We start from the raw sequence: 23,231 nt of genomic DNA on the forward strand, positions 1-23,231 counted from the left end.
AGTGTGAGTTGCAAAGCTGAGTGGATCACCAGGACTTGGCCTGATATAAAATGCCTACAACCATGTTTTTGCATGTGGAGATTTGGTAAAACTAACTACAATATTTAGTGAGTGAAAAGTAAATACCCCATGTGTAAAAAAAAAGGAAAAAAATTAAAAAGCATATACCATTAACGGGGGGGGGGGGGTCATACACCATCAACAGGAAAAAAATATTTACAGTGTCCAAATTTGTTACTTATATATTTTTTTCTTCACTAGGGGGAAACACAAAAAGCTATTATGACCTCAATATGGGCTTGAGTTTGACTTTCAAGAGTTTAAAGAGAGCTTTTAAAATTCAGGTTTTGAAAGGAAATTTTATCATGTAAAAAATATATGAGGTGATAAAAATTACAAAGAAATGATACATTTGCTCAGACCTACACACACAGGAGTAAACATATCTAACTGATAAAAATTCATAACTTCCAGATGGTAGACTTATGAGATGTTTTATTTTCCTTTACATGGTTCAGGGTTTTCTAAATTCTCTTGAGTGACCATGTCTTACTTTTATAAGGAGAAAAAAAAGTTACTAATCAAACCTTTAGAAGGATGACATACAGAAGAGGCCACCAGCATTTGAGGCATAGAACACACTCTGCCCCTCACTTGCTGTGTGACCTTGGCTGTGTTTGCTCCTTTCTGAGCCTCAGTTTCTTCATCTGTAAGGAAATGTGGTGATGATCATCTTGTAGCTGGATATACAGAATAGGGAGACAATGTGATAAGTCTCTAAAACATGGTAAATGTTCAATAAATAAATGCTTTTGTCCTGTTTTGTATACCTTCCCACAGTACTTAAAACAAGGGTGGGTGCCTATGTGGCTCAGTAGGTTGAGTATCCAACTCTTGATTTCAGCTCAGGTCATATTTCAGGGTTGTGGGGTCGAGCCCTGTGTCGGGCTCCTGCTCAGCTCAGAGTCTGCTTCTCCCTCTCCCTCTGCTCCTCCCCACGCTCACTCTCGCATGCACCCATGCACGCATGCTCGCTCTCTCTCAAATTAATTAATTAAAAAAATAATTAGAATCTTTTTTAAAAAAAGAGTGTCATTTGCTAACTGGTCATATCCTTTGTGATAATTAGGGGAGATCAGATCATTCAAGAGACAGTTGATTCAGAGTGGAGTCTAGAAGACACGCTATGACAGGGAGGATAAGAGGCTCCTTGCAGGAGCAGTAAGCACTGAAAGATATCTTGACTTTTCTTCCTAAAGATCATCAGGCCCTTTATAGAGGATGCCCAGCTATTCAACAGTCCTAATCCAATTCTTGTTTTGGACATAAGCATACAGGCCGGTTCTTTTTCACATCCTAATGAAATCATATATTTTCAAATCCCAGATGCAATATCATAAGATAAAGAAGCTGAAATAAGAGTCTCCAGAAAGTATATTCTTCATTTGCCTTGAACTACACTTCAACAACCCATAATGAGCTCTGACCTAACCAATTTTTCTTTTGTACTGATTTAATGGGAGCACTGGTTTGGGTGATTTTCTCAAATCATAACCATTTAATATCCTTAATCTCTAAGATGACAATTCTTTTTCTTTTTTTTTTTTTAAGGAGTAGGGGAACATCTCTTTCATATCATCAGCATGGGTGCTAAACTATATCTTTTACCTTAATTTTCTTTTCTTTTTACATTTTTCTCAATATTTTGGATCATGTCCAGTCGCTAAGGAAATAAACATGTGAAGAGAGTTCTGTGGAATGTTCACCGTGCTGGTATTTTTCTTCCTTTTATCATGCCCCAAGATTCGCCAGAGTTGATATAAATTCACCATGCCTTCTTTAAAAAGCGTAACAGCAAGGCATTCTTCCTGTAGGAGTTGGACTGTAAAAGGTGATTTCCTTTTACTCCATTTGGTTTAAGCCTGTAAAAAGCATTAAGTGAAAAATCTGATATATTTGTTAGGGCATTTATTGCATTACTAAGTTATATTTGCAGTTCTCAGTAAAAGGTTTATTGAGAACATAAACTTTGAAGAGGTTTTGTTCAGGATTAAAGATATATTTTTCTTCTCTTTTGGTGAAATAATATCACACAAAATGATGCCTTTCGGGAGCTATTTTTAGCACTGTTTATAGTCAGAAGACGCACTGTTCCGTTCTGGTGAAGAAGATATCAGCTTCCAAATCCAGCCTCTGATGATGAGATTTGTAACTTCTATAGGGTTTCAGAGGAATGAAAGGCTCTGAAGTTACCAGTTTCCATTAACTAAATTTACCATAATGTAGACGCACCAATAAGTTAAACAGTTTCCTAGCCTTTTGTAGTGAAAATGTTTTTCATACTGTCCATGTAATTTGGGCTAGATATTTAGAACATATCCATCTGAAATGTAAAACATAAGCCATTGCTAAGGTCTAATGTATATGGACTTTTTTTTTTTTTGATAAATGAAGGTTTAAATTTAAACTCCTGATGCAATCTTTTATCATAAAAATGAGAATTGTCTTTTTGAGAAGAAACCGTGCTAGAATCAGTCACTTAGAATTCAGGAAAACTGGCTCATTTCTAATGAGCAATTTCTAATGAGCATTTCATTTGTCTAAACAGCAAAAATATCAAACATCACAAGGGTAGAACATCATGAGCAATTTGCTTCACTCTTGATTTCATAAAGATGTTTTGAAAACTTGTGGAATAGGGGAAATAATATGATGCCTATGATCGATTGAAGCAAGTTACGGTAAGAAAAGGTCAGTCTTCACAGTGGTCCTATAGAGTAGAAGAGGGTTATTAATTTTATCCTGATCTATATCTGGAAGTTGGAAAGGTTACAAGTTGCCTGATGTTCTTCAGGTAACAATGGAATTCCATATGGGGGAGGTCATGTGGTTATGAAGGTCTAGTGTTTATGATATAACAATAAACAAAATAACTGGGATGTTGAAAGCCAATTCTGTTGAATGCACATCCTTTGGGTTTCATGGATATTCACAATTCTAAACTTGTGAGTTTAGAATTTTTTTTTTTTTTAATATTTTATTTATTGATTCATAGACACAGAGAGAAAGAGGCAGAGACACAGGTAGAGGGAGAAGCAGGCTCCATGCAGGGAGCCCGATGTGGGACTCGATCCCGGGTCCCCAGGATCACACCCCAGGCTGCAGGTAGTGCCAAACCGCTGCGCCACCGGGGCTGCCCGAGTTTAGAATTTTAAATATTCTCTAAGTTTTATCCTTCCGATTATGAGGGTTAGTTATTATTAAAGTATTTTTTTGCTTATTTCTTTTGCTGAAATAAAATATATCTTTTTCTATCTTGTTCTTCAGTCAGAGGGTTAAAAAGTATTTGTGCCTCTTATGCTATAAACCACGTTATTGAAGTAAAATACTGAACATAAATATAGAATCATATAATCACTAGTCCCCCTAAATCTATGACTCTTTTCTAAAATGTAACTGAGGTACAAATATTATTCCATGACAGGTTTATACTATTCCTGTAGAAGAAAAATGTGAACATTTGGTAAGCTCTAACAAATCTTAGAGAAATTTTTAGAAATTATATTATTTAGACAGAAGTTGAGTGCATATGGGTTTTACATAAGCTATTAAAAAATAAAACTTTACAACTAAAAAAGTAACTGCTACTAGGCAATGAGAAAAATTGGAGAGGAAATTAACATGGAATCTCTGCAAAAATAATGTGGTGAACTAGTTAACCTTCTCTTTCCTATAAGCAGGTTAAATGAAAGCATGATCTATGTAGTAGTTAAGTAAAAATAAGTTTAAATACACAAGAGTTTTTGTTGAAAAGGATATAACAGGAAGTTCACTTATATTAGCTTTTCTCCAGGAATAGTTTATGATAACATTTGTATCAGTGGATTTATAAAATGTAAATATTAAAATCTATAGCTTCGTATAGTACATGGGAAATGCTAGTATAATTATGTGATAAGTTAACTGATTTTTAAAAGCTAGACCACTCTTTATTTGATTTCAGAGTGAATGTAAACATTCAAAGACATCTGTTTTTCCAGGGATGGTAGAAAATAGTCATAAATAAAGTCAAAGCTAGGAAATTTGGGGTAAATATTATCTAACTAAGCTCTGCAATCCAAAGTAAGAATTTAATATTTTCCTTTTTCTGGGCCACTTTTTGGCAGTTTATACTACTCTTGAGTGTCAGTGCTTGTGTTTTCAAAAACTTGATTCATTCACATCCTGCTGAGGACTCTCCAGCACTTTCTGTACTTTTCCACCAGATAGAATTTACTGTAACGGCAACTATGTATTGAATGAGGGTTAGATCTGCAGGAGAGACCTAGCAATATAGATTAGTCTGACTAGCTCTGGGGACTCTTAATCTTACCCAAGTTAAAGCTGGACTCTCTTTATTGTCTTTATTTAATGTGGGTGTTAACAAGAATATAGAAAGAATAGACTGCAGAAAGAATTCAGAATTAAAGGAAGAGAAAAAGATAGAAAAACGTAGGGTGTCCTTAAGGAAAACTTAAAAATAACCCAATAACCCTCTTCCCAACTTGGCAACATACATCCTGGTGTGTGTGTGTGTGTGTGTGTGTGTGTGTATGTATGCGTATATGTTAGTAGCAGTAAATCTTTGGTGTGACATGTAATGGACAATAAGATTTAAGAGTCCACAAATCCAGATACTCTTCATTTTGACCCTTTGATTATCTGCGTCAAATAAAATAATATACATGAAAGCTCTGTGTAAACTGTAGAGTTCTCTATGTATAGCATTATCATTATATAACATTTTGACCATCAAGTGAGCTGACCACCATGGGAATGGGTGTCTTACAATGAGATTGTGTCATGAAACAGTTTCACTAGAATAAATGAATGAGAATTGAACAATTTTCTACGTACAACAAAACATAACCTATTTATGGTAACTAATATAAAAATGTTATCTGCTTACCTTGAGGAAAGGAATCTCATTTTTTTTTCATAGCAGTGCACTGAAAGGAAGTCTCAGCATTAAACAAATCTATGTCTTCATTAATAATGTAACTGAGAGGGTAGCCCGGGTGGTTCAGCGGTTTAGCACCGCCTTCAGCCCAGGGCATGATCCTGGAGACCCCAGATCGAGTCCCAAGTCCGACTCCCTGCATGGAGCCTGCTTCTCCCTCTGCCTGTGCCTCTGCCTCTCTCTCTCTCTCTCTGTCTCTAATAAATAAATAAAATGTTTAAAAAAAATAATGTAACTGAGAATCTTGCCTCTCATTTCACTGCGCAGCCCATCACCCTGAGGTTGAGAAGTTCACTGCACAAGCCTGAACCTTCCCTTCTATTAGTCTTTATTGTCTCTAAGAGTTTATTCCAATGTCAGGGATTCCTCCTTGCTGTTTGACAAATTACTGACCTCTCTTTGCAAAATGAATACATTTGAGCCTATTTTCTAAAAGTAAGTCACTTTTTGAAAAATCAGAGCAGTTTCATGACCACAGTCTCCCCCTAAGTCAAAAGCTTTGATAAGATGGTAATTAAATGAGCATTTTGCTTTACATGTATAGACAAAGAGTACTGAGTGTGGGAGTCCTGGTTACAGTGGTCAGCCTGTCTTTATGGGTGGGTGGACTTCTGCACAAATCATTTTCAAGAAATTACTTGTATAATCCAGTGGCCAGTCCCCATGTTGGCATCTTTGCCAGAGACAGTATGTGTACTGCCAAATGAAAGGATCCGGACCCTCAGCTTTGCTCAGTGAAGAGTGTTGACAGTGAGTAAAAGCATGAATATACAGACTTTCAACATCTCACTCCGGGTTGCTCTATTTCCAAATCTGTGAAACAAAGCACACTAGTATGGTCCACATACAAGCCCAGGGTGTTTGTAGTTCTATGCCATCACAGAATGCTGTGAGGAATATACTAGAACTTTTTGTTCCCCTTTACTTCCTCTTCAGGTGTTATATAGGAATCAGTATCACTATTGAATGTTCTGAATAAATTGAACCTACTACACCTCTACTGTTTATATCCAGCTTTCATGAGCTAACATGTTAATAGGGGGCTTGGCTGTCTCAGTCAGTAGAGCACATGACTCTTGATCTCAGGATTGTGAGTTCAAGCCCCATATTGGGTGTGGAATCTGCTTTAAAAAAAATAAATAAAATGTTAATAAATCCCAGTGAAGATCTTTATAGAGATATTTAGAAGTCAACTCTTGGGAACAAAATGTAACTTGTCTTAGTTTTTCTATAGACAGATATATCAATTTTGGAGGAAGTCTTTTGGAACTACAATGTAAAAAAAAAAAAAAGAAAAAAGAAAAAAAAGAAAAGAAACCCAAAGAACTTGTAATCCTAGTTTATAATGTACCTTTAAAAGAGATAAGAACCAATTTCCTTCTCACTTAAAAAAAAAAAAAAAAAAGGAAAGAAAAAAAAAGAAAATGATACCCTCCAAGGGATATATATTTTGAAGATGTACCTTAAGGACTAGGATTTGACCTTAAGGTGCTTTTGCTCAAAAATGATGGCTTACTTTTTAAATACATTTTTCTCAAGTAAAACTTCTATAGGTCTAACAGTTGATATATTCAGTCCTCAAGCAAACACCCAGTCATTCAACAAATGTTGTGTCCCTAGGCTATACTGGGAACCAGTGCTTTGTAGGAAGTAGCCCTGGCCACCTCATTCGAGCCCACTCTCCCTCCCTTTTACATCATCATTTTCATCCTTCATGTTCATTCCTCTCTTTTCAACTTGTCAGTCTCCCTTAGTCTGGCAAAAGACTCTAGATTCACTTTGCTCTTTGTCTTGGTTTTCAGGATAGCTGAGACACTTAGGTGAGCTTTGAAAGCAGTAAGTTGACAGGTTGAGTGAAGAGAAGTGAGAGACACATTAGATCGGTTCATTGGTGATGGGAGGTGGGGGAATTATGGTAGGTTAGCTATGGCAGGCCACTGTGGCTCTGCTAACCCTCCCTGCCTTTAGGTCACAAAGAGGTTCTTCCTAGATTCGAAGGCGTATAACCTTAGAACTGACAGCCCTTCCAGGCCATCTATTCCATCTCCCGCATTTCTGAGGCATGAAAACTGACCTGCACAAGGAGTAGAGAAAATATCCTGCTCCATATCCCAGATCTAAGGTAGTTTTTTACTGTTCATGTTACCTTCTTTCATATTTTTCTTTTTAATGCAGATAAAGAGTGTGTGTGTGTACACACACCATTGTATGGATAAAGACTAGGAAAATGAAAAATATTCATTATAATTAGAATAGCAGCATATCATTATTTTCAACTATAGTAAAAGCATTTGTTTGAAAGTTACTTATAATAGAAGATTCTCTCTCCACACACACACACTGAATTCAGTAGGGATTGTTTCTCTTTGTTGTCATCTAGATTTATCATTTTAAAATTCCTTAGGTTTTCCAGAGAGTTTCTACAACAACAAATATCTTTAACTTTTTAAAAAAAAATGAATGTGGAATGAGTATGAAAGTCCTCTGTCCCAAATACCCTGCCAGGTTTATATGACCCTTCATGAACACAGAGCTCCCTTAGTCCACCCTCTGACCTGATAGGCACAGTCTGACAGCCGGAGGCAGGCCCCACCTCGGTGACCTGGGATTAAGCACTGAAATCAGTGGGAAGGCCTCACCACTGGCAGTAGCATTTCCCCATTTGCCAGAACATCGCTTGAAGCATCAGACCCCCACCCCGACATGGAAGTCCAAACGTTAGCCATTCAAAGGGGGTCAGCTGTCCCCGCCTAAAGACTGAATGTTCCTTGTGAAAAATCTGCAATACCCCATCTCTCTACACTGCTCCTTCCATTGAATTTCCTTGATGAGTTCCCTGACCTTGCCTTTCATATCTCTGGAGAGCCTCATGTTTATACTTCATGTTCAAGAGCCATCTGAAAAAAATTCTCCTGTGCACTTTGTTAACCCCTCCGACTCCCAGCTTCTGACAACCACTGATCACTCTTTAGTTTCTATAATTTGCCTTTGCCAGAATGTCATATAAATGGAGTTATTGCATATGTAGCCTTTCCTTCTTTCATTTACGTAATGCTTTGGAGACTTATCTATAAAGTTGAGTAGTAAAAGAACCTTAGCCTAAAACAACTTTGGTTAGTTAAATTTTGAAGCTTAATAGAGGTAACCTAAAAGAAGCCTTTTTCTGTTTTGTTTTAAAGATAGGGAAATAGGGATCCCTGGGTGGTGCAGCGGTTTGGCGCCTGCCTTTGGCCCAGGGCGCGATCCTGGAGACCCGGGATCGAATCCCACATCGGGCTCCCGGTGCATGGAGCCTGCTTCTCCCTCTGCCTGTGTCTCTGCCTCTCTTTCTCTCTCTGTGACTATCATTAAAAAAAAAAAAAAAAAATTAAAAAAAAATAAAGATAGGGAAATAACACTGAATTAATAATGCCAGCGATAAAGTCCTAAAGACTACAGGTATAGATGATTCTATAGTAACTAATTAGATCAGGAAGATTATAAATATACACTTTTGGGAGGAAAAAATATCTCTTCTACCACAAAAATTGACCTAAAATGCTGGAGAAGATGTTGCTAAAAAAAGAACATGGAGCCACTTGGGGATCAGGAAACAATGCTTTGGGGCTATGAAAGGTGCAGCATAGGAATTGCGATTCCCCACGTACTCAAGACACTCAAAGCACTTCAACCTCAGTAACGGGCTAGGTGAAAAAAAAACACTGCCTCCAGCAAAGAAAGACTTGCAAGGACAACTGTTGGCTTTGGCTCTGGATGGGGATGAAAAAGTCCTCTGAAAATTCTGTAATTTTAGGTTTAAATTTACATAACTCACATGGTTGCAGAAGCCAACAGAAAGAATTTAGAGTGCCTAGCTGTTAAGAGAGCCCCAAGACTCCTGACAGAAGCAAAAGAAAATCCCTATGGAGGAAGATATTCTCAGCCCAAGCCCATCAGAATTCCCACAGATTAACATTAGCCAAGCATGAGCTCACAATCCAGAATTGTAAAACATATGAGAAAAAGTCATTGTGAGTGAAGGTCAGTAACAAAAGCAACAACAAAATTGGCCTCCTCTCTCCCCCATTTCAGATGTTGGAAATTATAAGACATAGAGCATAACTGTATTTAAAATGCTGTAAAGAAAAATTATCAAATCTAAAACTTGAACAAGAAACCATCAAATTGGACACACAAACTTGTCAAAGACTTAAAAAGAACTTATAAAAACAAAATGAACAGGGAAAACAGCATATTAGATGCAGCTGATTAGAGAATTAGTTGAACTGGAAGGTAACTCTGAAGGAATTACCCAGAATTCCTTCAGGGTTGCTTACCCAGAAGGACCAACAGTGTAAAGACAGGAAAAATGTAATAAGGTGGCATGACATTGGGGTTACAATATGAGAGAAGAGAGAGAATGGGGATAGGCAATATTGGAAAAGTAATGGCTGAATTTTTCCCCCAGAACTGTTGAAAGACATGAAGCCTCATATTCAGGAAACACTGGATATCAAGCAGGTTAAATGAAAACAACACCTTACATTGCAATTGTAAAAGGAGGAATATAAGAGCTAACAACAGCAACAACAGAAGCCTACAAAATAATATCTTCAGAGTAAAAGGAAAATGCTTTGAACCTACAATTATATCCCCAGCTAACTTTTATCCTGTATGAAAAAAAAAAAAAGAGAGAGAGAGAATTTGCCACTACATTCTTTTGTCAGGGAAAGAACTTCTGAAGTTTGTATTTCAGATGCAGAAAATCAGGGAGAGAAGGAACATCTGAAACACGAGAAGGTAATTACATGAATAATAAACATGGTTAAATCTAAATAGTAATAACCATAGCAGCATTAATATGTGTGTTTTTAAAAAGCACAGAAAATAGGGGCACCTGGGTGGTTCCAGTCAGGTGTCAGACTCTTGATTTCTGCTCAGGTCATGATCTCAGTGTCGTGAGATTGAGCCCCACATTGGGCTCTGCACTGGCCATGGAGCCTGTTTAAAATTCCCTCTCTCCCTCTCCCTCTGCCCCTCTCTCCCCCAGAATGAACTTAATAAATATATAGCACAGAAAAGAATAAAATACGAGACAGTATTGCATGAGAGATGGGACTAGTATCATCAGAAGTGTTACTAATTTCCTGTATTGTTCAGCAGGAAGGTAAATCTATAGTTTAACTCTAAACTTTAAGCAATTAAAGTGAAATGTGAAAATTAAGGAGCCATCCACTAGAACTGAGGGTAAAGGTATAATTGTGGAAGTTTCTTCTGATGTCCTTGATGGAAAAACAAAAAACATGAAATAAAACCAACAGCCCCCCCAAAAGAGAACACCCTGGCTGTAGATTGAGCGGTTCTGTGGTGTTCTTGGTCACATATTTATTACATTTTGGAAGGGCAGGGGAGACTTGTGAGGAACACAGCATGACCTCTATACAGACAAGTGAACTATAGAAATTCATTACTATTCCACCAAGAAGCTCCATAAGAGGGGTTAACTAGGACACAGGAGGATGGAATTAAAATAAGGAAAGCACTTTACAAGCATTCTGACCTAGATGGGCTAAACCTGGGGGAACTTCCTTTCTCTTGCCTCATTACAGGAATAAAGAGTTACTGCTGCTTGCTGGGGGGGTTCATTTCATCTCACATTACTCCCAACGTCTTGCTCAAAGCAGTGAGACTTAAAAGTGTAGTATATTGAATTAGGCTACAGTTTCTTTACCTCTCTTCTGTATTATGTATTCTTTTTTTTTTTTCAATTCTTTCATCATCCTATTGAATATTTTAACTAAGCATGGCTCAGATGAACTGACCAATTCTTGTGAAGTTGTACACTGGACAATCTAACCAGTGTGACCCTAAACAAATTTAAAGAGGGACTTAAAAAGTATGGCATTACCATAATAGTAAGAATATGTGAAGCAACTTACCACACTGCTCTTGTGTTGAAAGAAAACATCTGGGTTCTGGATTGACCATTTGATGGTGGTGCACTACCTTCCAGCCAGTCTGTTGATGACTAGTTATGTCTTGTGAAGATAAAGTTTCTTGAAGAAAGTGGTTGTTGTATCACTGTCATCTTGTTGCAGGTCTTGGGAGAGCTCTAATGCATGTTGTTCTAGCATTAATTGAAGGTGGCATGAGATATAAAGATGCAGAAAGTTTGTAAGACAAAAGTGGAGTTGAGCTTTTAAAAGCAAGCAGCTCTTGTCCTAAACTCCAGCTGCAGTTCCTATTTACCAGTAGTCATAGAAACTGCTGCTATAGTCATAAAACTGGGCTGCCTGTTGGTATTGCCTTAGATACGGAGCTTAATCATACGTATTAGCCAACACGTAGGCTTGGCGAATGGGAAGTCTAATGAAGCTTTCATTGGAGTATTGATATTGATAAGCAGTTCTATCAGAGCTCAAGCTTGGCAGAAATGCAGGCTGTGTGTTTGGATTATCATCTGCCTGTTTGGAAACTTAGCAAAAGACACTTGCTGTTCAGCGTTTAAAATATGCTTATCATTTTCATCAATTGACCTTTCCAGAAAGCGTGCCATATAGAGTTATAAGTCTTCTTCAAATCTATTCACATGCCAGAATCTTATCAATATGTAAAAAAAATTAAGAGATTGGGTGCCAAAATACCCAGCCACAATACTTTGTATTTTTTTGATATCATATAGAATTAAAATTCAGGAACTAAGAAAAACAGTCTAGATCTTCTGTGGTTTATCCCTTCAGTCATTTCAAACATTGATAGTAGGACCCGTATGGCTATTTGCCTGCTACTTTATGTTTATATCTCTCACATTTAAAATAATATACATCAGATTTGTATAACCACTGATTCTGTTGGGTTTTGGCCAAGCCTGATAATGAGTTTTTAATGTCTTTCTATAAATCTCATTTTGTGCTATTATGAAAACCTCCATTTTGAAAATCACAAACCTCTGGTTGAAAAGTTCATGTAAAGTCCACATTATGACAGAAGCACATATCTTCAACGTCTCCAGACAAAAACATCTTAAAGTTAATTGAATGTTTGCACTTTGGGGTACAAGTTAAAAGAGAAGGTGGAAAAATGTGGGAGTGAGCTACTAAGTACTTATAGCAAAATGTTGTGTTTGTCTTGTATAGGGTGTATTGAATATAACCATTAGTAAATATTTGTTTTTTAAGATAGACATGCTTTGTTCTTATAGCTCAAATAATTCGTAATCATAAAATTCCCAAAAATTCTATAATTTTTTCCCTATTTTTATTGGAAGTTGTTTGCCAACTATTGTTGTTACAAGTGTGAATTTTTTCCTTCTCTCAATCTTTCATGCTAAAAGAAAAATTAGTTTCTGCTAATGAATTGAGTGTCTAATATTTTATTTTCCTGTTGATCTATGTAACTTAATATTTGTATACTTGATAATTTGTCTTTTGTGATTGATGAAGTGGTACTGTGCATTAGTGTTCAATCATTTATTTATAATTTCTGGAATGTGTGGTTCTAGTTCTTGGGGAAAATAATTTGTCAGTGTCCATCAGCATGTAAAAACTTCATGCAAGAGTTTAAACATTTAAATATTGACATGGAAAAAAAAGAAAAAAGTAATGATTTAACACATGGAGATAGAATTTTTAATTTTTGCAACAAAAGAGGAAATGTTCAATTTTACAGTCAATTTAAAAGAAGGCAGGAAAAGAAAAAAAGACAAAGGAAGACAAAATAGAATGCAGTATTGAGATGTTAGCAGTAATTCCAAACATATCAGTAATCACAAAATGTAAGAGTACTAAATTTTCTCCTTGGATAAATATTAAATCCAGCTATATAATATTTGTGAAAGATACCTTAAAATTATGGATATGAAACATTTAAAGTAAGAAGATGACAAAAGTTTGCCAGGCAAGTATCAAACAAAAGAAAGTTGAGGTCATTAATATGAGAAAAAAAATGAATTTTAGCCCAAAAACCTTATTGAAAATAAACAAGGTTGCTACAGAGAGATTGAAGACTAAATTTATCAGGAAACAATAAAAATGCTAAACTGTTATGTATTGAATTACCTGCCTTTAGAATATATAAAATAAAAATTAATGGAATTACAGGGGCAGCCCGGGTGGCTCAGCGGTTCAGCACCGCCTTCTTCAGCCTGGGATCGGGTCCCACATCGGACTCCCTGTGTGGAGCCCGCTTCTCCCTCTGCCTGTGTCTCTGCCTCTCTCTCTCTCTCTCTCTCTCTGTCTCATGAATAAATAAATAAAATATTTTAAAAAATGAATGGAATTACAAGGGAAGATTTTTTAAATAGATCATCACAATGAGAGGTTTAAAACAACCACAATTATTCTAACATTCTGATAGAACACACTTATGCTTTGGGATGAAAATGTCCAAATAAGATATCCTGAAAATGTCATATCTCAAAAAATTTGGATAAACTCAAAAAGTGGTTTGGTAATGACAAAGATTCTGAAGTTGAAAATGTGGAGAGTTGGAATAAAAGTGGTTCTTGAAATGTAAGTGAGGAAATAGACTTTGTAAATTAAAATTTTATGGTAATTAAAATATTTTATATAACCTGAATATTACAGATAAGCATTTGATTATTTCATCAACATTCAAGTTTGGCAGTAATCATTTTGGGGGAGGAGAAATGAGATTGTCTGATACTGGCTAATTCCTTATATTTAGTCTGAATATGATCAGCAACTACACAGAGTGTGATTCGTGGTTTATTGGAGCCAGAGGGACTGCAGACATAAGGTGGTTCATCACTCTTGTACAGAATCAAGCCTATAACTCAGATCTAGTCTCAATCTGGCACTATTATTCTGTTTCATCAAAGCTATTAATAATTGATACCAACGATCATGTTCACCATGATTATATATAAGCTATACATTCAAAGTAAGTGCAGCTTTTAGCATGAAGTCTACCTATCTTGAACTTTGCATTTGATATTTCAAAAGATGTTAATGAAAAGTTTATAATAATCAGAGTCTTAGGAAGAGGCAGCAACAATTTGGATGGCCCTGACCTATCTTAAAGGAAAGAAGGAAAAAAGAAAAAAAAAGCTGTAGAGAATTTTGACAGACACTCCCTCCTTTTCCTGTAGACAAATTTGTCTTTCCCAGGCAGAGATCTTTAAAACTGATTTTTTTTTAAAAAAAACAGCCACTACATGTGGGTGGGGGGATGGGGTAACTGGGTGATGGGCACTAAGGAGGGCACATGATGAGATAAGCACAGGGTGTTATACTCTATGTTGGCAAGTTGAATTTAAATAAAATATAAAAATTAAAAAGTAAAACAGCCACTACAGCGGCTAAATACTGAACCCATCTGTGACACCTTCACATATGAAGACTTAGAGAGGCCTCTTAGGTGGGGTCTTCAGAGTAGTATTTTTCTTTGCTCTTTCCCTGTTTCTTCCTCTCCCCAAATTCATTACCTCCTTTCCTCTTCCTCACCCCCAATCCCCTCTGTGCGCCATAAAAATTTTAAGTCAATGCTGAATAGCTGCTTGAGTATGAAGCAGGAGAATTGGTAGTTATTGAGGAAAGTTCATTGGCTATGTGTTTAGTAACTTCAAGACTTTTGAAAAAGTACTCAACAGCAGATAAACTGGCCTTCATACTCTCTGGATCTCTCTGAGTCAGTGTCCCTATCGCACTTATTGCAGAAACTCAGAACCCATGGGTTGCCTTTAGAAATTATCTGAGAGCATAGCAAATGCAAACCACTTTAGCGTCAAGTAATTCTAGATGGGTTTAAATCCACTCAACCTGCTAGTTGAGCAATCCACACCCTTCTCCGACTCCCACTTAGCTTGTCCTGCTATTAGATGGAGACAGAATTCCCTTGTCAAACCAAATAAATGTGAGCGAGGATGGCAAGTGCCTAGGAAGGTGCTTGACACGTGTTCAACTACCCATAAATAGCAGCTATCACCAGGAATACTTTTATTATCATGTTTACATTCATTGTCTGGGCTTGATTGTACTGAGCTAGGAAATAGAGATTCCACAAGAAGCAAGGCTGGGCTGGACTCTGACCTGGTATGCATTTGAAAGTTGTCTCACATGGAGATTTGACTTCTCTGCCTTTTTTTTTTTTTTTTTGCAATCTTGAGACACATATTTTCTACTATTGTTCTAATGGTCATCTTGAATTAATTCAGCCCCATCTGGTTTATACACATTCCCTTCGTTAACCTGCATGTTAATATTATGATTGCTGATATTTGACAGGGTACTTATGCCAATAATTTTATATTCAATGTAAGAAAATGTAAATTCTTAGAGGAAAAGTAACTTTAGTAACTAGAGAACTTAATAGTAGTTTTATTTTAATTCTCCTAGTTATTTTGTATTAATTTTCCTGTAAATGTATCCAGATGTGTATGCAATAGATAGATTTTATGAACAAATTCTGGTAACTATTTGATAAATTATCTCCTGAAATTTTCTACCTTGGGATCTTGTTCTATCCTGGAAGCATCAACCTTTGCTTATAGTAGAAATATTTTAAATCAAAGAGACCAAGATATCAAGAGTTTAGATTAACCGATGCTCTAAGATGCAATGAGAATTCTGCTTCTGTTTATTTTCAGCAGATAATTTAACTTGTTCTTGGCCAAGAATAAATAGGTCCAGAAAAATTATGTGAGCTTTATGTCTTATTTAGTAGATTTTCTTGTTTGGTCTGATTTCTCTTTTTTGCTTGTGTTTTCAGGCTCAGCTATGTGAATTATGCAGAGGATCTGGCCTCCAAGCTCCTACAATGTTCCCCAAAGAACAGACTATCAGCACAGGCTGCCTTGAGCCACGAGTATTTTAGTGACCTGCCCCCACGGCTATGGGAACTGACCGATAGTGAGTATGACAGATCTGAAACACCCAGTCAAAGCAAGCAGATCATTTTAGCATCTGTGTGTAACATACTTGCAGAAGGATTCATGTTTTTATATGTGCATACGTAAGATTATGTATTTTTGTGTATGCACTACATGTACACGCATATATGTGTGTATATACAGATGGGGGCGGGGGAAGAGCCAGGAAGAGAGAGACAGAGAATGAGGGAAAGGGAGTCATGTGTGTATATATATTTAGTGGAATCCTGCCATTCAATTGCTAGCTTACTAGACAGAGAAAGAAAATGGATTCCTTTTTTGCTATCTCTGCTCTGCAGTCTGCAACTGCATGTTTTTGTATTTGATTGTGTGTGTGTCCAAAAGAATGATCTGAGCGGTTATAAAGGAAAATATGATTTACATATTTAGTGCTTTATGCATGCAGTACTTTTTAACTGGCTTCAGTACACAGAGGAGAAATGATTCATTTTTGTTTGATTCTCAGAGACCATCTTGGTTGTAACAATAACGTTAAAAAGGGCTGCTATGCAGTGAGCTGACGAGCAGAGTTGGCAACTGGCTAATGCACTGAATTGACATGTAAGAACCGAAGACTTGTAATTCATTTCAACTACAAATGCTCTTGGTATTCACACAGACAGCTCTTCTCTGGATCTTTTAAAACAAAACACATTCCTGGGTGGGTTTTTGTTTTGTTTTTACAAAAGTGTTCATATTTACACAGCCTTTTTCAATTACATTTTAAATATTTGGGAGATTTATAGCTGGGAGGATCTCCTCTTTCTTCCAAAGTGTGAAACAGAATTCTTGTGAAATTTTGTAAGACACTATTGCAGCAAGAACATTTTTGTTCAATGGTAATGCGTTCTTTCCAAACGCCAATTCGAAACACTCCTTCTCGTACTCTTTTCTGACTGCCTTAAAGATTAATATACTGAATATATACATATATATATAATATGTTTATTAATTCTTGGGCACACACTTACCATAGACATAAATAAAGTTATTTCCTTAATCTCTTGGACTTTAGGCTTTTTCCCTCATTGTAGTATTCAATTCTCCTTGACAACAGTAACCCTTTATTTTGTAGCTAAGTCCCAAGTAACAACTCCTCTTGCATATTTCTACCCTAAATCTTTTTTGATATCCCACATTTAATTTGAATTACTTTCTTTTTACCCTAAACTGTCTAGAGCTATATTAATCCGCTGCTCCCCCTTATATTTAGTGAATCTTCTTTAACATTTTATATATTCCCAACCAATATTTATTCTATATTCTTCCCTACTTTCTTTCTAAAAGTCTACACACTGATCAATATGACAGCAATTCCCATTTTTTTTTCATTAAAGATGAAATTTCTGTGGAAAAATAATGAATTAGTGACAAATCTTCCTATATTGGAAAAAAAAAGGATACATATGGGCTCATTAGTTTATGGCTCATCAAATACAAACATATGGTTTGTTTTCCCATTTAGTGTAACTTGTAACTTGATATCACTCCTCCTTGGTGACATCTCAATCCCATCTGACTCGATGATTGAGTTTAAGCCAGGATTTTGATGGTCTATGAATTATGAATTCTGTAGTAGTACTTTTCTGTTAATATGGACTTATTACCCACTTGCCACTTAGTTTATCAGCCAGTGGTTAAATCCAGTTTCTATCAGTAAGTAAATGCCTACACATTATCACTCGGCAGCAGGCTGCCACCGGAGACAGCCCTGTCCCCGTCATTAACAAGCACAATGTATGCAGAACACCAGAGGGGAATTAAAACCACAAAAAATACCTCAGGGTGGTATTTTTAATATGAGAATTTAATTTGTAATTTCACAGATTAAGAATTTTGGCTGCATTAATCCCTTTATCAGCTCACAGCAGGCTATTTGCAGAAGCATAACCATAAGGCGATATTCATTGGCAGAAACACGTCTTTGCATTAACGTTAAACATCAGGAGCAGTGAAACCTTTTGAAGGGGGGAGAATAAAGATGAAAAATCATTATATTTTTAAAGCAAGATTCTGCTAAATGCCTCCGGTAACAATTTTGAGTTACAGAAATGCTGTTTCTGTGTCTAGCAGATAATCATTATGAAGCATAAATCCAGTCCCAAGAAGGGACAATCCCAGTATTAAATACTATAGTCATTTCCATTTAGAACAACGTAGTAGTCCTTGTAAACATGTTTACAAAACAAAATTCCTAGACTTGGGAAACTTTGGGAACTAGTTCTTTTAGGTGAAATGACTGCTTTCAGAGACTCTGCTATCTAGGTTAATATTTCTTCAGACTATAATTAGAAATTATTCAAATTAAATTTGACATTAGTTTGGAGTCCAATGAAAGTTTATCACCTGGCAATGGCAGCAGCAAGGGCAATACTCTCACGTGCTTCCTTTTCCAAGGAGATTTGGAAGGAGATCCACCTGGGAGGAAGTATTGCAGAACCAATAAATGGATTGTCAAATAAATAAATGAATGAATGAATATATAATCAAATTGATTGAATATATAATCAAATGAATATTAATCAAATCTTGGAACTTCACCATATTAGCCTACTCAGGCTGTTATAACAGAATATAACTTAGCCTATGGGGGCTTAAATAGCATTTATTTCTCATAGTTCTGGAGACTAGGATATCTAAGAGCAAGGCTCTGGCAGATTTTGTTCCTGGTGAAGCATCTCCCTGGCTTTCAGAAAGCCACCTAGCTATATCCTCACATAGCAGAGAGAACAGTCTCTCTCTCTCTTTTCTCTTCTCTTCTTTTCTCTTCTTATAAAGCCCGTAATCTCATGATGTGGGCCCCACCCTCATGACCTCCTCTAACCCTAATTAATACTCAAACATTTCGTCTCCAAATACCACCACATTGGGGATTAAGGTTTCAACATATGAATTTGGGAGGAACACAGTTCAGTCTCTAGTGCTTACATTCTTAAAGATAGTTTATAGCATTTTTGAAAGAATGTCCACAAAAGGAAAACACATATGCAAGCAGAAAGCAAAACAGGTTAAAAGGAAAAAATTGGAACAAAAATAAATTAAAAGTGGGCTTGAGCCTTCTTGGCCTACTTTAATATATCAGAGTCTGAGAAAGAGTGTCAAGTGTTATTAGAATCTTGGTTACACAAAGCACTGCAGTTGTTCATGGATTAGTGTAAAAATTAAGTTGTATGCTTATGTCAGACTCTTACTTGCTTTAGAAGAACATTTAACGATATAATATCTTGCTTTACTGTACTGTCCCTTAAAATCTCATGAGTTTACATAAGGATAGAATTCAGGGGGCGCCTGGGTAGCTCAGGTAGTTAAGCATCTGCCTTCGGCTCAGGTCATGATCCCAGGGTCCTGGGATCAAGCCCCGCATCAGCTCCCTGCTGAGAGGGAACTCTGCTTCTCCCTCTCCCTTTGCCCATCCCCCCACCACCTTGTTCATGCTTGCTCTGTCACTCTCTCAAATAAATAAATAAAATCTTTAAAGAAAAAAAAAAGGATAGAATTCAGAAGTGGTAGTGGTGTGTTAGTGTGCCACCAAAGGGGGAAATTATAAATTCATCGAGCAAGAATAGTGATACCTGGGGATCTGGTAGTTAAAGCTGGCTAATTCTGGTGGCACCCTGTCACTCTCCCTCCGTCCTGAAACCCCAACAGCCATGCCCCACTTCCTTACAGAAATTTAATTGCATGGAAGTAAATGGAGGGCTGATTTAGAAGAAATTCATTACTTTTCCCAAATACACCACAGGGCGTTCTCCTGTGTATACTATCAAGTTACATAAATTATTGAAGCTGAACTACCCTTGTCAAAGTAAATGAACAAAATACACTTCATAGCACAGAGTCCTTGATTTTATTACATTCATTTGCTAATTCACAAAACTCAGATCTGCTGTAAAAGAAGGCCAACAAATTGGTGCAGTATGAAGAGCACTGAACTGGGAATCAGACCACCTGGATTCTAGCTTCAGCTCCACTGATAACTAGCCAGGCAACTTTGGCTGAGTTCCTTGGTCTCTGTGGGTGCCTGATTCCTCATTTAGAGACACAATGATCCCTAAGGACCTTTCCAGCTCTGATGTTTGTGAGTTTCCCTACTCATTCCTATGTATGTCCTACATATTATCCTAAAACAACATTATGCCATTAATGTGGCCTTATGCCATCTTCTTAAAAATAAAACAAACAAACCCGGCTCAAATCCATTTACTGCTTCCAGTTCCTAGATTTCCATTCTCTCATGAGTCCTTTTGAACTAGCCTTTCACAATGCCCAAGACTCTGCTCGCACCTGCTGTTCTCAAAGTCTTTGTCCACTGATCTTTCCCTAGACTTCATCTAGATCCATCAACCGAACTCAACACAATTGTCTACTGTCACTTCCTAGTAACATTTCCTTCTCTTGGATTCTAGGATAGGTCTCTCCCATGGCTTTCCTTTTGCTTCCCTTAAACTCTCCTCTTCAGACTTTGTGGATTTCTCATTTGCCAGACCTCTCACTTTGAGAGTGCCCTGGCACATAATCCTCACGTCTTTCTATCCGCATACTGCCTAGAGCCTATGTGATCTCATTCAGTCTCATGATTTTAGGTATTATCTATACACTGACAGCTTCCAGATTTTTCTCTCTACACCCACCTTCCCTGACTCCAGACTTGCACATTCAACTGGCTTACTCGGCATCTCCATTTGGCTCTGTAGTAGGCATCTTGAACTTAATATCACCAAAACTGAACTGTTCTTTTCCCCAAGACTTGCCCCTTCTGGACTCTCTCATTTGTCAATAAATGGCAACGTCATTCTTCCAACTGCTGGAAGCTGTCTTCCATGCCTCTTCTTTTGTCACACTCAAACCCAGTTCTTCCCCAGACCCTACTGGGGCTACCTTCCAAATAGATCAAGGACACACCACTCCTCACTTCCTTGCTGCTATCACCCTGCCCCAAGTCACCGTCTTCTTTCACCTCTATTTTACAACAGCCTTCTGTTTTGCCTGCTTCTCGTCTTGCCCCTGGGTGTCAGCTCTTGCTGTTTCCTCTTCCTATCATTTGTGCCTACTTTTCTTCTAGATCTGTGCATGGCTTGCTCTCTCACCTCCTTGGATCTCTGCTCAAATGTACTTTATCAAGAAAGGCCTAAGGGCGCCTGGGTGGCTCAGTTGGTTAAACGTCCAACTCTTGATTTCAACTCAGGTCTTGATCTCGGGGTTGTGAGTTCAAGCCCCACGTTGGGCTGAGGAGAGGAGAGGAGAGGAGAGGAGAGGAGAGGAGAGGAGAGGAGAGGAGAGGAGAGGAGAGGAGAGGAGAGGGGAGGAGAGGAGGGAGAAATCCTTCACTGAACCTTCTTCCATCCCAGCATTTCCAGTTTCTCTTCCCTGCTTTATTTTTCTTTATAACACTGAACTACTAACTGATATATTTGTTTGATTGTTTATCATCTGTCTCCCCCAAAGGCAATCAACAAGACCAAGGATTTTTTTTTCGTTCTGGTTTAAACAGTGCAGGATTTCAAAATACCTAAACAGTGTGGGGCTCCATAATTATTTCTCCAGTGAATGAATGAATGAATGAAAGAATGGCATGAAGGAAGTGCAAGATGTTGTTTCCAATCCAAGTTAGTTATTCTAGATCAGAGAAATATGAGCATGAATATCACCTGCCTTATGGTTCTGAAAGAGAAGGCAGACAGTGCTATGATGCATATGTATAAATCTGTGTAAATGCGTCTGTGGCTGTTACCACTTGACATTTCAGACCAACACATACCACAATGTTCCACAAGCTGGACATCTAGAATTGCATCTCAGTTTCCATGTTTTACAAGAAAAGGTTATAAATATGTCTATAAATATATAAATGGAAACTCTCTATTCTGTCCACAGTGTCTTCTATTTTTACTGTCCCAAATGTAAGATTGCAGCCAGAAGCTGGAGAAAGCATGCGGGCCTTTGGGAAAAACAATAGTTATGGAAAAAGTCTATCAAATAGCAAGCATTGATGAGCACAGCATTCTCAAGAGAGCACAGGTAAGATGACCTACTTTGCCTGGAAAGTAATAATGAATACCATTGAATGGATCTTTTAAATGAAATATTTCAGATTCCTTTTTTCCCCTTAAGTGTCCTTTGAATCTCTTATGTTCATTATGGCATTCATCACAGATTCTACTGAGGAGAGTACAGTTAGTCATATTTTCAGGTACCCACTGGATCTTAGCCAAAATTGTATTTTATTTATGCAGTCAGAAACAAATCATTTCACTTACAAGCAAATAATTTTAACTACTCATATGTTCTTTGCTGAGACTAGAATAAGGTTAACCTCGGGCTGTATCTAAGTCACAGATTTGCTTTATTTGGCCCACGCAATTTTTTTTTATATTAATTGCTTTTGCTTTAAAATGGAGATATTTTACACAAAGTCTGGATTCTTAGCTTTTAAAAAAAAAAAATCAGCAACTCTGGCAATACTGCATTTATATTCCTGCCAGAATTGTGTGTATATAACTGGATCATGGCTGCTTCCCTTGGAAAGAACATGCGCTCCCTAGTTTAGCTTAGCTGCTGTGTGGGCTATTTAACCTACTTCTGATTCCTCCCTGGTCCCAAGTACAGACCTTACCATGATGCAGCTTTTTTTTTTTTTTTCCTGTTCAGTTCCTTGACTTCTACTATTCTGCAGATAGGAAGCATAATCTAAACAAGGCAATCTCTAGCACGTCGCCTGTTGTAGTAACACATGCTTCCCAGAAACAAAGCAGAAGACAGTAACTTCTTAAAAGACTGTGTCTTTATTGCCAGATGGAAATGTCTGGGGTTTTTTGGAATTTTATGCATATATAATATATATCTTTCCGTTTAATGTAACAGAATTCTGAAACAAATAGAGAACACTTTTTTTTTGCAGGGAAGGCTTTTTATTTGCTATCCCGTATTTGTTCCTTGCTTATGTGGATGTTCAGTGGTTAAATGTTCCAGTAAATTGAAGGATATGGACATTGCAAGAGCCCTCTTCCTTCTTCTTCCTCTTAATATGAAATATATTAGCAGGCTTAATTGCCAGCTTGGCACAGTGAAAAATGATACTGTCCCCATTGTCTTGTGGGTGATTTGCCAATAACTTGAGCTATATGAGGGGCTTAGCTTTCGCATACATCAATGTGGGGACCAATTTTGGCCTCTCGGGAGTACACTATTGAGTTATGAATGATGAAAAGGAAAGATGCCCAAATAAAACATGGTATATAAATGCCAGTCAGAAAATTTTACTGATAGACCTGCCACTCCATACCTAAGAATTCTGGTTATTTCTCCCCATTGGATACAAAATTACCTAGAAGCACAGGTTCGCTCCCTCCCTGGTATCTGTACTCT

At 37.2% G+C, this 23,231-nt stretch overlaps 1 protein-coding gene, 1 long non-coding RNA gene and 1 pseudogene across 9 annotated transcripts in view; 2 read left to right on the forward strand and 1 right to left on the reverse strand.

Annotated features, from left to right (window-relative positions):
• The window catches only part of CDK14 (cyclin dependent kinase 14), a 722,297-nt gene that overhangs the window by 613,889 nt on the left and 85,177 nt on the right, over window positions 1-23,231 (forward strand). For 7 of the 8 annotated variants that reach the window (XM_035698550.2, XM_035698549.2, XM_035698544.2 and 4 more), the window contains 2 exons: window positions 15,707-15,846; window positions 21,741-21,884. In XM_035698550.2, coding sequence (XP_035554443.1) covers window positions 15,707-15,846; window positions 21,741-21,856 — 256 coding nt within the window. In that variant the 3' untranslated portion in view covers window positions 21,857-21,884. Of the gene's footprint in view, window positions 1-15,706; window positions 15,847-16,332; window positions 16,458-21,740; window positions 21,885-23,231 lie in introns of those variants that run through there. The other variant, XM_049093543.1, reaches the window with a different exon arrangement.
• LOC112674966 (uncharacterized) lies at window positions 371-5,307 on the reverse strand. Its single transcript, XR_003145684.3, has 3 exons — window positions 4,949-5,307; window positions 1,669-1,922; window positions 371-740 (listed from the first exon to the last, which is right to left on the reverse strand). It is a non-coding gene; the product is annotated as an uncharacterized LOC112674966 (long non-coding RNA).
• On the forward strand, window positions 7,703-11,315 carry LOC118350531 (protein tyrosine phosphatase type IVA 1-like; annotated as a pseudogene).

The sequence above is a fragment of the Canis lupus genome, chromosome 14 (genome assembly GCF_003254725.2).
Source record: "Canis lupus dingo isolate Sandy chromosome 14, ASM325472v2, whole genome shotgun sequence".
NCBI lineage: Eukaryota > Metazoa > Chordata > Mammalia > Carnivora > Canidae > Canis > Canis lupus.